Raw genomic sequence first — 15,321 nt, 5'->3', positions numbered from 1 at the left:
TTGCTATAAATTTTACAGTAGTAAACAACTATTATAGTTATCATCATGCCATCTGGAAGTGGGTCGTGCGTGACGCTGGGATCCTGGTCTTGATAACCCAGTGTCACATTCCACCGATTGTAACTGGTTGATTTACCGGTAACATGCAGTAATGTTAGAGTGGCATAATAAGTAGGTGCTTCACACTGGTTTGAGAAAGATAGAATAATGCCAAGATATAAACGATGCAAGTCTTATTAATTAATAACGTCAGTCGTTCGCAAATATTAGGTATTTTCCAAATCAACATTGTGATAGACGGGAAGAATACCAACTTTATTTAGCCAACTTACTAAATAAGTAGGAACTTTATACTAGAATATTTAATTCGTGTACTCCTCAAAATGGGCACTACTTATTCGTGTTTTAGTAGTGCTTTCCTGTCGTGGTGGCCTAGTGGGTAAAGAACAAACATCTCGAGTATGAGGGCGCGGGTTCGATTCCAGGTCAGGCAAGTACCAATGCAACTTTTCTAAGTTTGTTTGTACTTTCTAAGTATATCTTAGACACCAATGACTGTGTTTCGGATGGCACGTTAAACTCTAGGTCCCGGCTGTCATTGAACATCCTTGGCAGTCGTTACGGGTAGTCAGAAGCCAGTAAGTCTGACACCACCCGATACCCCTTGTTTAGAACCAAGGGGTATCGGGTTGCCCGGGTAACTGGGTTGAGGAGGTCAGATAGGCAGTCGCTTCTTGTAAAGCACTGGTACTCAGCTGAATCCGGTTAGACTGGAAGCCGACCCCAACATAGTTGGGAAAAAGGCTCTGAGGATGATGAGTAGTGCTTCCCTAAGGCGCCTGCGCCTATATTAAACGCAATCCGAGTTAACGCAGTTCCACAGAACGTAGGTATAGCGTAACATCGTATAGTTTACATGTTTGGAATAAAAGGTTTATTTATAGGTAGGTATTCATTTTAGACAAGGCTAAATACTAAATACCACGAATAATCGAATTTGGCATGGAATAGGGTAGAAACCTCGACGCGTACGTATTAACTTATTTTATCAACCAGTGCATTAACCGCGAAAAAAGCTAGTCAGCCAAGATAAAGAGACGACGACCTTTGGAAATTAGAAAAATCTGTTAGTCATGTTAGTTAGATAAAGCATTGACCTGTAAAAGAATCCTAAGTAATTTATTATACAAGATGAGACATAATAAAGATAAACCTTTAAGTTACAGACAGAATTATCTCCATATCAGTTTCGAGATGTGTTATATATGTTTGAAATGTGTATAGGTATACTAAAAGGAAGCGAGTCTTCCTTGACGGTGACCCCGCTATTAAAATTTCTGCAGTTCGAACCAAAGACACCAAATAGACTTACTTCTTATGTTTAAATGGTTTGGACACAATATGTCATCTGCAATATTAAACCTTCTTGTTTGTACTATCTACCTGATGGGTGATTCTTTAATATAAACAATATCAGAAGTTATTGAAAAAACTCTTGCATTATTTACCTACGTTGGATTAAAAAAAAACCTGTTGCCCACGGTAATAAGATCAAAATGGCAAGGCAAAGTGTGAGCCGCGCAACTCCGCGGATAATTCCGAATAACAACCTTTTGACATTGTTCCATATCGATCCATAGTTGTCATTTTATTTAATTGACTAAGCAATTGTTCCAGAAAATGCCATCATATTACGGTCAATATCAAATTATAGTTCGGCCATTCAGAGAATGCGTTCCTGACACGTCGCGATTGAACTGACGACGTAACTACATTCATTGATTATTGATATAATAATGTTGTTTTAATGCTCCTCAATTGTTAAAACGGTAAACAACCAGCAAAAATATTTTTATCGTAACTGCAACGCCATTGCAAAGTTACGTCGTCAGTTCAATCGCGACGTGTCAGGAACGCATTCTCTGAATGGCCGAACTATAATTCTTACGTATGTTTGTTCCGTATTTATGACTCAATGTTCTTTATCGCAAAATTATAAACATAGTGTTTTGTTTTGTTATAGTATAGTTTAGGAATATTCTGTAGAGTGTAGATGATTATTTCTAGAAAACATTTATGTCTTTTTGGTTTCGAATTAATTAAATGTACCTAGTGTGTTTTGTAAATAAAATGATTGTGAGGAATTAGCATTGATTATTATTGGTTTTAAATTCCTGTAGTATAGGTATTTGAACTCTTATACCATGGCGCGTAACGGTGTAACCACGGTAACGCAATGGCGTGAAGTAACATCTCGTCGCGTCACAAGCGTAAACACAAACAAAACATCTCCTGCGCTCACTGCGCGCCTGGTGCAAAGGTTCCGTGTGTTACATCAGACACACATGTAAATGAACAGCTGTCTATGTCTATTGTTCATGGTCTCTATGTCACAGCTACTAAGCTCGGAAATTGATGAAACATGTTCTATGTACCTAAAATAAAAACTACAAATGACATTACTATCCATCTAATAAACCTAAAGGAACGTCTAAAATGCAAATGATATTGGTTAGGAAGGTAGATAAGCACTAAAATCTTGATATTGAAAAGGCATTTTTACACTTGCTAGTCAAAGAAACGCAAATATATTGTTCTGAATAAAACAAGTCCATTCAAAAGTTGATTAAATGACAACAAGTATGTCGTGATCCAATGAATAATGTGATATCTAAATATTTGCCACTTATTTTTAGGAAATAGGTAGTTAAAAACTTTCAGTAAATGTTAACAAAGATACTAGGTATCTAGGTAAATATAATTCCCAACATTTAATGTCATGGATTTCCGCAAAGATCTAAACGCCCGATTCCATAATTTAACTTTTTCAAAACCTAAATCTGCTGCCGAGAATAAGGAGCTTTCTATTCATGGTGACAAGTGACAATATTTTCATTGAGATACCAATTAAAAATATTGAATAGAAATAGAAAAATAATAACCAAGAGTCTATAGTTGTTTACCATTTTATAAAAACAGCTTTATATTAATCAATAAATCCATATAAAAAGGTCAGTTCTCTCTAATTTATTTATTTATTATCTAATGCAAGCCGAGTGTTTGTTGCATCAGTTTTGCTTCTATTCATCAAATTTCTACAAGATCGGCGCCCGCGCCTTCACTTTACGCATTTATTTACATTTCGATACGCTACTTGTAAACCGATAGCTTATTTCATCAGATTACAAGAATTTTATGGTGTTCCCATTTTTACAAGTGGTATTATTATCGAGTTTGGTGTATGTTTGTTTTTATATTTTGCAAATAAAAAACTCTACATTTAAGAAAAAAAAAATTCGGTGATTGTATAGGTATGGAGTTTATTGTAATGTACGTGTAGTCTCTTCATATATCTTTCATTTCAACTATGCCAATACTATAAAAATATACCTAATGTTAAGAAAGAAATTGCATTGATCAATAAAAAATAATTTACATAATATATGTACTTACCTACCTATGTACCTAGGATGTACCTACCTATGTACCTAGGTCCGTGAGAAAATTGTCTCCAATGTAGAACAAACCTAGGTTTATCTAGACAAGGACAGGTATATTGTTTATATTGCTATCTCTAGCACAGCGGAAGGTGTCTAATGCAAGTCGCTTTGCGTGTTTCGTCATGCTCATCGACCAATTCACTAAGACCCCTCTTATTTCCCTTCAGTACGTAGCGATAGTAGCAGCCCTACGATAGTAGAGGTCTTGGTAAATTAGCTACCAGGCGCGCAGCAATATGTAAGTTGATCTAGGACAGCATCACGAGGTTGCCAATAGCTTCTTTACGAAATTGTCTAGTGTTTATTCTTATGCATTTATGTAGTCCTGGGAACTTTTCATCTTATTTACTAAGTTATACCTAGATGAGCCTTACGTACGTAAAAACGTCGTCATCTCATTGTCATTAATTATGCGTTTTATAAACAATTGTGTAGATTATTATAATTTTGCTTATCAAATTCATTAATAAACGAAAGTTCACTTATCGTTTTTTTTTTTCATATTGGTTCATTACAATGTAACCACAGAAATGTTCTTGGGGTCATCTTTACTCACATTGAAATGCTGTAAGTAGGTACCTAAGTATATTACAAAAAAAATTGGGTAAGAGTTCCAAATGGATCATAATGTCAACAAAATAATGATTAACTTGGTTGTTTGTTACAATCATTATCAAACTGTCCCAATTATCTAATAAACACATGCAATTAAAAATAATATTTAGATCATAGAAATTGTCAATAACTTAAAAAAAATATTTATCATTTTAACTATTTACCTATATCTAGTTAAATACACTTACGGAATAAGAAAAGCTAATAAATCGATAATGTGAATGCAATGTTTTGATGCGGCGTGCGTCTGCGCCGATGGCAAATAAAACCGCATAGCGCATGCGTCAACCGCATTTGCTTTCCAAACGTCGCCCAGTGAGGTCGTGAACTATTCGCGTCACAGTTCTAGTTAAGTTGATATTTATCTAGTGAATTATTTAGTTGTTTTTACCAGTGATCATTTTTGAAGGATAAGGTATTTTTTTAAATCTTTTTTAATTCCCTTAATATTTAGTTTATAATAAAATCATTAAGTGGTGAACATTATGTCAGAAAAGTATATAAATAAATTTATAATAATTACGATAAGGGATAGTTTATAATATCTAGTCATAATAAGTAACGATTAATGACTTAACTAGTTTGTCCTTGACGTAATACTGCATCCAATGCTATCTCAGGAATTAGGTACCCTGATATAGGTAGGTCACATATCTATTACCCCAATGCACCAGAAGGAATTAATAAAGCAACATTCTACTTTAAATAATTGCAGACCAAAAAGTGCACATTTCTTTAAGACACCACATACATGTATCAAAAAAATTAAGCTCTTAATTTTAAGCTCTAAGACTCTTCCCGCTATCTAACTATGCCTATCTGAAGTTGTGAGATGCACAATAAATCATTATTTACTTATTTACGCAATCAAAAAAAGAAAGGTAAACGAAACTTTTTGAGCCATAGCGTCTAACGTTGTTATAAAAAATAAAACAATTTTACTCTTTGACTGAAGATGAGGGGAAGTCCTAAAAAGTCGTTTATCAGTTCAATCCGGAGTTAACTTGAGTAAATTACTTAATAATTTATTTATTCACCAAATACGTGGATAAATTAAGGAAATACTATAACTAATATATAAGACTAATTTCAATTATTAATAAATAGAACAAATTGTTTCATTGTGAAACTTTTACCGAAAATGGCATTTTTTTTTAATTCTACCCAATGCTCTGAACGATAGCCATAAACTATGATGAAAATTCCTATAAGTAAGTACATAGGTTCTTGGTGCTTTTATGGTTATAATTAATTTATATAGTTACGTTTTCTTATACGGCTGTTAAAATTGCGTACGTACAATTTCCTTCCGGCTATGCAATGAAATCGACATAATGTATGGATGTATGTATATTTAGAAATGTTCCTAATCTCCGTTTGTGTATGAATACGTGAAAACTTTATCTCGTAGTAACGAGGTTATTGACTCGCTAGCGCTTACTAAAGCTTGTACTTTTGAACCCTAGAGTTTCGCCAGTGGATCACTTATTAATCAGCTAAATATTGCCATATACTCAATTAACCCAGTTTACTTAAATTAGCTGTTATGAAAGTTGCAAAAGGATTCCGCTGCTCATTGACTGTCAACACTTGTCCTTCTTATATCACCTACTTACTCCTGTTTTCCTGGTTAATTATGGGGTCAAGTACTCAAGAATATGAGAAAATCAGACCACTTTAAATTAAATTGACCAATACATATTTGAATCCAAATATTTCATTTGAAATCAATGCATGGGACTGTAATACTTGCACACGTAGGCAATTTATTCAGGCCTGTTAATGATAACATGATGTTCACAATTATAAAAAATTATAAATTATAAATTATTAATTATAAATTATAAATAATAATAATAATAATTTTTTTTTTATAACTATTATACTATCACCTTGTATGTATACTATCACCTTATGTAACATGACATGTATTGAACCGACCTCTTTCACGAGATGAATGTTATGCACCCAATTAGCATTGATTGACTCGTGTGATAAACCTCTGTAAATTGTCTTAGATAAACCAAGAATTCTGTCATTAATGAGTCGATGTAATTTACGAAATCCGTTTGTCAGTTTAAGTACGTGAAAATGACAAAAAACAAGCTAAAAGATTCACTATCAACATTTTAGATTCCTTACGTTTTACCTACTTGAAACTTTGTAACTAAATTACATAAAATTATCTTCTAAGGTAAGTAGGCTCTATTTCAAAATTCAGCAGTCAGATCCATATGAATTAGATATATTTAGCTAGTTTCATATTTAATAGCAAGTGTCTAACCATCTACCGAAATTATAGGTCTAAGGTATCTTAGGCAATTGACATTTACGAAATATTAGCTCGCAAGAAACTGGATAAGTTTGCAATTTGACACACAGTATAAGCTGTAATTTGTGGTTGAGCAAACTCTGTGAAATAGGATTTTAATGACATCAGTCCTATGTTTTATGTCGCCTTGGTAATTTACGAGTAGAAAGGATTATTTTAATTACCAAGCATTAAAAGCCAGCCAACAAAAACATTCATTAATTTTGAAGTTGCAAGTAATGTAGGTAGGTATGACTGTGTTTTTATAAAGCATTATTTTTGAATAATACATTCTAATCACAATTATAAGTATGAAACAAAGCCAAACTCGTTCCTATATATGAGAAAGAGACCACAAAACCCCTATTTTACAAATACATAGTCACAAATATCCTTAACCCTTGGAGAGTACGATAATACAGGAATAACTTCATATTATTGTGTTAATTCTGAATGAACAATTAAATACCTTATCATGTACTATCAGTATCGTGAACCTCGGTTGCTAGACTGCTCATAACCAGTTTGATTCGCCCTTTATCTCAAGCAAGCTTACTGCATGCATCTTTTCAATGAACTTTTACCCTGGATAGACACAACGACTGCAAGATTGTCACGAATGTAGATATATATTTTATTATAATTCATGCATAGTCAGATATAAGTATGCGTTTTCAGTCTGGCAACTGTCCAACGTAATTGCCAAGATTATAAATGATGTTTATCATTTTAATCAATAAGTTGTTTATAATGTACCTAGTTTTTTTTTGTCGTTGTATCGGATATAATGTGAAGGTTTCCGGTGATAGTGTGTGATTGCTTAGAAATGGGAAACAATCTATTTAGTGGTTCAGTAACTGTAAAGTTTTATGCATAGTGACAAATATAGTAAAAGGTACGGTATTTCTACAACTTTCATTGACGAAAAGACGTGTAAAGATATATCCGTATCAGACGTTCATTTACATATTTGCATTTGCTAGTAACATTCTTTGGAAAATGATTGACATATAAAGTGAGTCTGTCATACGATCTTTCCATAATAAATATGTATGGAACTGCAAGTTATGTGACCTTAACATTACCTTTGCTTCCTTTATGGCTTTATTTGAACCAACACAGTAGTTTCCTCAGGCCGGAAGATAATAGCGATATCCGCTTTTTTCTAAAGGATAGGTTAACAAAGCGTAAATACCTTTTTCAATAAATTATACTTTTATATTTGGTTTAAATTTTCGATACAATTTTCAGTTTGAGAGGCAATTTTTTTACAAATCAAATTTTTTAAGTACCTAGGTACTTTATTAAAATGTCCACGTCAATAACCTTTGTAAATCATAGGCGATCTCGTTGCAGCATAATGAAGTAACATTGTTTTTTTTTTACTTAACCTTATGAGTACCAGGAGCTCATATCGCCAAAGAACTTTGTCTGAACTCTCTTCTTTTCTATTCCAGCAATGGCTCGTGTATGCGTGATTGGAGCGGGTGCAGCTGGTCTGTGCGCAGCTCGCCATCTCCTCGAAGAGCCCTGTGTCAGCCATGTGGACATCCTGGAGCAAGCGCCACAACTAGGCGGCACCTGGGTGTACACTGAGAATGTGGGATATGACGACTTCGGACTACCTATTCACACCAGCATGTACAAGAGTTTGAGGTAATTTACGAAAATGTTTAACGTATTTTTCATATGTTTCGCAATGTTAGTTCCTAATGCGTAACGACAGGTATCGCAGAAGTGGGGTCCAAGATTTTAATAGGTCAGAGAACCCTTGATAATTCAGTTGGTTACTCTGATATCGACATTAGGTAGGCAACACGAGAATAAATAACTACCCGTCTGGCAATGAGTCTCCGCTCACTATCAGTTAAAGAAGTTTCCACTAATTTATCCGTATCAACTTAGTAATTTATTGTTTTTATTCGTCATTATTGTATTTATTTTTCCTCCACCATAGAAACAAGCAAGTGCTCAGCTTACGACACGTCATATCGAGGGTCAGAAGCTATCAGGGCAGTATAGGTTGCTGGGAGATATTTACGAGCATTTCGTACATTCTAGAAATGTGTGTTTAGAAACGTGATTAGGTTAGCTTGTTCTAGTTTCCACTTTCTTCTCTGTTGTTAGGTTCAACATGAAATGCAAACTTTGGTTGAACCTATTTTGAACTACATTCCAGTTCATATTACCTAGGAATAAGTGTTCCAAACAATGAAGGAAGAAGTTAAAATAAAGTTGCCCCTGTTTTGAAAGTTAAGAGTTGAAAATTTGAAACGGTCCTTATATACAAGGACATGATCAAAGAAAAGATAAAAAGAGGATTTTATCTTTGTGAGAAAATTATGAATTTTGATGGCTTAGAACTATGGCTTCAATCAATTTCGTTGGAGGAAAAATAACGCCAATATTTCATTCACGACTAAATAACTGAAGTTCTGGAATGTTTTACATACTTAGTTGGTTTATTTACGATTGCGTTATATTACTGCAGCTAGCACTAACATACACTATACTATGTTTACTTGATCGCATCCGCCACACATTTCCATAATAAGTAAAACCTACCGTAAATATTCACTTATCGAAATTGATTTACAATTCCACGTGGTTCAAGGTAGTGATTACAGGCTTCAGAATTGTTTGTGCCATATATTGTGATTTAATTTATGTATTAATAATGAAGATAATACGACAAACAAGTATAGGTCAATTAATTTGTGGAGACAGTTGGGTATTATCGCGTAAACAAACTGATATGCTGATTTCATTTCATACCTGAACATCCTGAATGGATTTATTCATTAAAACTCACTAACTAGGCAATGATTGACATACAAATCGAAAGATAACATACTTAGTACGAAAAAAAATAGGATATAAGGTACAGAAGAATCCTTCATCTACCCAGTCTTTGCCCATCAACGTAGTATTTTCTTTGAAATAGTAGGTATTTCTTTAAATAATATGGAAACTTTCATATCAAAAAACATTCAAATTGTTCCATTTCTTTCCAGGACAAACCTGCCTAAAGAAATCATGGGGTTCCCTGACTTCCCGGTGCCCGAGAGCGAGCAATCTTACCTGCCCGCTAAAGACATGCTGGCATTTCTCAAGCTTTATGCAGACAAACACGGCGTCACGGACAAAATCAAAGTAAGTTGTAACATCTCGTGAATTTCCTGTATTATACTTAGAAAAGCTTCTTTGTTATGCCTGAAATGGGGGAATGCATCTGTCTGATTTAATTATTTTTTTTCACTTTTTTCCTGAGCTCAAAGAAGCCCCTTAGAAAATCGAAAGTCATGCATTTACAAACTGCAGTGTATAGCCAGTTTAAATAAAATAAATCTAAGAATAGTCCAATTTTATAACCTTTCTTTACCTGTTTACTGACTTAATCGTTCTTATTTTCTCTGTTCATAGTTCAGCCACCACGTTCAACTAGTCATACCAAAACAGGGTCCTTCAGGCGAGCTATGGGATGTCTCCTACAAGAACCTGCTCAACGGACACTCGGAGACCAGGGAGTATGACTACGTGTTCGTCTGTAACGGACATTATAATACTCCGTTCATACCACACATACCAGGGCTTAAGGAATTCCAAGGTATGTCAGGTTTCATTACTTAGATTTCCAGCAAGAAATTATTTCACACTCTTGTTCAAGATTTTAACTTTCTTCACACAAAATCCCTCTGATGGGTATTCAATATTTTTTCCAAAAATCTTATGTGTACAATCTTCTATATTAATCTAAAATTCGTACTTATATACTATTAATCCTCAGGTGACGTGATGCACAGCCACGACTACCGAGTACCAGACATCTTCAAGGACAAGCGAGTTCTGGTCATTGGCGCCGGCCCCTCGGGCATGGACATCGCTTTGGAGCTCACCAGCGTCTCCAAGAAGGTCATCCTCAGCCATCATCTGAAAGACCAGCCCCGGACTGTGTTCCCGGAGAACTTGGAACAGAAACCAGACGTGGAGAGGCTTGACGGACATAAAGCTTGCTTCCTTGATGGAACCGAAGATGAAGTTGATGTGGTTTTCTTATGTACCGGTGAGTACCTTCATAACTAATTTTGCAGTACAAATCTGGGTCTGCTAAACATTAAAGATGATGTTAAAATGACATTTCCCAAATGCTAAAACACACTCTTCACTCCTTCGAAAAAGTTTCGATACCTGTCAACCATTTGAAAATGACTCCATGTCATAAGTGTATTGCTGAACCTACAACTGAACTATATTTCCTCTTGTCCAGGTTATCTCTACAATTTCCCGTTCCTGCACGAGTCATGTGGCATCGTGGTGGAGGACAACTGCGTGGAACCTCTCTACAAGCACGTGGTTAACATGAATCATCCCTCCATGTGCTTCATCGGAGTACCCTACTACGTCTGCGCGTTCTCCATGTTTGATTTACAGGTGATTATACCTCTACAGACTCTACACTGTTAAAAGAAATCTATTAACTAAGTAGATAATATAGGTTCTACTATCTTACATTAAACGTCTTCCTCTCTTTTAACTATTTTGCTGTGCCTATCAGGGTCCATAATTGTGGCAGTCATTTTATATTTTCCACCTAATGTACATTGATATGATAATAAATAAATGATATGATATGATATTAATTAATCATTGTAGAATGTTTGAGAAGATTGTATGAGGCTATTTATCATTTACTATGCTTACTGAAAGGATTACCTATTATGTTTTGTCGGAATTATTTTGTGTAGAAAAATTACAGTAGTTACCGACTTTGAGCCAGTTAATCGTCTGAGATAGATCCTAAAAATACCTTGCAAAATGTGTGTATACGGTCTTATTTTTTTCAAGTTTACCGAAAACTTTCTCTCCGTTAGGTGCGGTATTATGTCCGATCAATGAACGGGACCTTCAGCCTGCCTACCACGGAAGAGATGGCCAAACACTGGGAGGAGGAGAAACGAGATCGAGCTGCCAGGGGCTACACCAAGCGACAGGCGCATATGATGGGCCCTGACCAGGTAAACATAAACTTACAGAGATTTGATATTAAATGACTTTAGAATCAGGCATTCTGCTGGTGATATTGATTGGTTCTATTGATTGAAGAACGGTAGACATAACTGATGACGAGAAATTTTATAGATTTCTCACAAAGCATGATAAACTATCGGGGATATAGTTTTGAGGTAGTTACTGATGACCAACATTACTGATGATGGACGTGAAGTGTTTGGGAACCTTCTCAGTTCTCTAACAAGGTTCCCGACTCTTAGAGTGTTCTGCGATCTTGGTATATCAAGTGTGTACAAAACCCAGTTTCTACCAAGAATAATCCTTAGAGATAAGAAAACAATTGGCTTTTCTAATCAATTGGCTCTTTATTAGTTTAGCTTTTGATATTGAAGACAATACTTTCCTTATCTGGGGAATAGTAAATAGTTGTATATTATCCTGTATCGTTGGGCGTCTGTCTGCCAGTTAGAGGCTAACTAGGTAATATATTTAGTATACAGCCCGGTTGCACAAGAACTTGTGAAGGGAACTGTCAACCTTTATTTACTTATGTACATGGTCGTTCAAACCTGTCCTAACGAAGGTTTAGCTATGAACTTTTTAGTGCAATGAAAATTTATATGAAAAGAGGAGATAAAAAAAATTACAGAAATTATGTATCTAGAAAGTGACCGTCCACTTAAAAATGTAACAAATGTTAAATAACAAAAAAAAAGAAGAAAAATATAATATGACTTTGTCTCTAATCATCAAACTTTTCCCCTAGTGCAGACTAACTAGACGTAGAGCCGATACGATATCTCAATTTAATTTCATTAAACATATCCTTAGAAGTCCATAACACGGAAAATCGCGGAACTAGTACAAGTTAATCACCTTACGCGGTGTCTATTTATTAATTTGCTCAGCGTAATAACCAGCATTTGCGACCTCATTTCCACGGAGAACTAAATGACTAGCGGAGGTGCCATAACGAAAATCGGTTAAGAAAGTAGCGCGCCAAAATGCGGGTGTGCTTCTTTGGACCCGACCATTTTTTGTAATACCAAAAATCGTTGATAGACGTTTCAAAGAATCCGAACGCCTCATTAGTTCACTCGTAGCTGATCATTTTGGTCGTGCCCATGACACTGTACGAATTTGACCTAGAAGGCGCCAGACCTACCTGCGTTATGACATCTCCGCTTATCTCCTTACTCAGTGCTTAAATCACTTTCCTGATGCCACTGGTCCATCTAGGCTGACTACTACGTCTCCCTGGCTTCGGAGTCAGGCACCGATCCCCTGCCGCCAGTCTTCACCAAGGTACATAACGACAGCAGCCAGAAGTTCCTGGATAACCTTACATGTTATAGAAACGATGTCTATCGGATCTTGGATGATGAGCATTTCATTTGCTATTGAGTCCTGTGTTTTATATTTCAGTTGAGACTTGTTTTAAGTTCTTTTATAGATAATATGTTAGGAGTAGGACTTTTTTTACCTTCTTGCTTACCTACCTACTACATTTCTGAAAATGTATTTCATTAAGTACTTTTCATAACGGTTATTAAGTAGAATAGTGTTTTGCTATACCTAGATAAAACATAGGTAACGTATGAGTTAAGTAGATATATATTTCATTAGGTTCAGAAATTATGTAATCTACTATTTAATTACTGTATTATCACACTAACATAATCGCATTTATCCTTCTGACAATAAAAATTGCCTGAAATATTTTGTTTCCTTTGGAGTAAAGGTGAAAACGAATAAAGGTCATAATATTTATTTAGCACCTTAGTTATTTTGTGAAAGTAAAGATTTCAGGTGTAATCAAAGTAATTAATAAGCGAAAACAATAAATACAGAGTTTTATTTTCTTTTGCTAGATTGTCTCTGTGCACTATGCGCATTTATAACTATAGACGAAAATAGATCATTGTCGCATTACATACCTACATAATAGGTATTTGTAGGTTTTCATGACTGGTTACAAAATAAGTAACTTTTCACAGATAAAGGAACCAGATCCTTACGATAAAGACAAAGATCTTAGCTGCAGGTCACATTTATCGCCGTAATTTCTTCGATCCTTCTGCCCAGTTGGTCTGATGTGGTGGTTGTGATCCATCCATGGAACTGTTCGCAAAAGATCCACGATTTAATTGCTGCCCCCCTAATCCAGTGAATGTCTGCCATTGGATTTAGGCCACTTACAACTACTGCTTCTTTTGGAACCCTACCCAGGGCCGCGGTAACTGTTTCGAACCATCCCGCAGCTCCGGCGGGCTTTGGGCTCCAGGGGGCGGGGGGGCTCTAGAGCCCAAATGTTACAGTTTTATTATTAAGCTAATGATTTGTCTATGTTGTCTTCTTGAGTGGTAATCTCTCTAATTTATATTATTTATACTTACGCACATACTTACTGCAATCGACACAATCCTTATACTTAACTAGTTCTTCTTCCGTTTTCCCGTTCTCGAAGTTTAATATTGTCTAGTTAGAACGATGATTTATTTTGTGATCTTATTGCATCTTCATTTAGTCGATAGTCAGTTTAATAGGTCAAGGTCTTATCAGGACTGCTATCGGGATACTTTGGTAAACATACCAATCTACTTATCTATTAGACGTTATCGCCTTTAATTTGAGATTTTTTGTATTAGAAATAAGTAATAGTTAATCAATACGTCTGTTAAATGTATTATTTCGACCAATAGCTGTACCTTCAATAGAATTGTAAATATTTATCGCAGTCCCTAACTTATCAGTCATTTACTTCGAGTTGTTGTTCATGAATAGAGCTTATTATGTCACTATCAATTAACTTCATAAATTCAAGCCTCACTCATAAATAATTACCAAATTACCTTACCTCAATATAGGATGATTTATCCAATAAAAAACAAAAGAAAAAAAACATTTATTTTCATGTACACAACAATCGATTTATATACAAATACCAGGAGTTCATACACCGCAAGAGATTGCAGAACACTCGATTGAACAACTATCGCAATGTAGTCCGCGCACCACGTCTTGATACAATCACCGCTTGGTCGGCACTAGCGCGCGCGAGTAACATTTGCTCGCTAGTTTAGTTCAGCCTAGTTGGAGGTTATCGAATCGCTCGCCTTGGCTCGATCATTCGCTGCGAGTAGTCGATGCGTCTTCCTTAGTTTATAATAAACAAGGATATCGCTACTAGCCGAGTACCGATTTCCTTTGCAGCGGTTAGTTGTTATTGTTTATAGTTTCCTCTGTATGGCAGTTTTATGCTGTATTTTTAATTGCCATTTTTTATGTGTAACTTAACAAGTTCTTAAGAATGTTAAGATTTTATTATGCATTCAGGTTTTCTGTTCGAAAAACTGTTTTTTTTTTCGTGATGATAACCTCTTCCAGATCCAGAACTTAATTAATTTCTAAATATCTGTTGTTACAGGAAAAATACTACGCGTCATTAGCAACTGAAGCGAAAACGAAAACTCTGCCTTCAGTGATGACGAAAATTCGTGACGAAAGCTCAATCAGGTTCCTTCACAACTTGAAGCATTATAGACAAGATGTGTATAAAATCATTGATGACGATACTTACGAGATTATCAGTAATGGAAAAAGGGAAGTTATTTGTTGAGCCTAAAACGAGAACTAAGAAATAGTTTTAAGTTAAATCTAGATTACATTTTACGTTAGATGTTATTTTTCAATAGATTTAATGGTTTGGTATTAATTAACATTTTAAAAATAATTTATTTTGTGTACCTGTTTTATTGTCTTACATCTATAGTTGTCAAAAATTGTACCTTCTTTGAAAATCATTACTGATTTTTACTGATAATTTAAGACGTATTAACAAGTTTTACAGGTGAATAAAGTCTGGTACAGTACGTGTGTAGTTTC

General features: G+C 35.1%; 1 protein-coding gene across 2 annotated transcripts; it reads left to right on the top strand.

Moving 5' to 3' along the window:
* Positions 1–4,403: 4,403 nt before the first annotated feature.
* Positions 4,404–15,308, top strand: LOC124633503 (senecionine N-oxygenase). Of its 2 annotated transcripts, none has more exons than XM_047168749.1 (8): positions 4,404–4,530; positions 7,884–8,082; positions 9,441–9,579; positions 9,850–10,033; positions 10,214–10,489; positions 10,694–10,857; positions 11,298–11,441; positions 14,864–15,308. In XM_047168749.1, exons 2-8 carry the CDS (start codon positions 7,886–7,888, stop codon positions 15,053–15,055), a joined length of 1,296 nt encoding a protein of 431 aa, XP_047024705.1. In that variant the 5' UTR covers positions 4,404–4,530; positions 7,884–7,885; the 3' UTR covers positions 15,056–15,308. The 2 variants fall into 2 exon arrangements, with proteins under 2 accessions (XP_047024705.1, XP_047024706.1); XM_047168750.1 differs by lacking the exon at positions 14,864–15,308 and adding an exon at positions 12,676–13,153.
* The last annotated feature ends 13 nt before the right edge of the window (positions 15,309–15,321 follow it).

The sequence above is a fragment of the Helicoverpa zea genome, chromosome 9 (assembly GCF_022581195.2).
Source record: "Helicoverpa zea isolate HzStark_Cry1AcR chromosome 9, ilHelZeax1.1, whole genome shotgun sequence".
Lineage (NCBI taxonomy): Eukaryota > Metazoa > Arthropoda > Insecta > Lepidoptera > Noctuidae > Helicoverpa > Helicoverpa zea.
The sequence above is the reverse complement of the archived record's forward strand: the minus strand, read 5'-3'. Positions and strand labels throughout refer to the sequence as shown.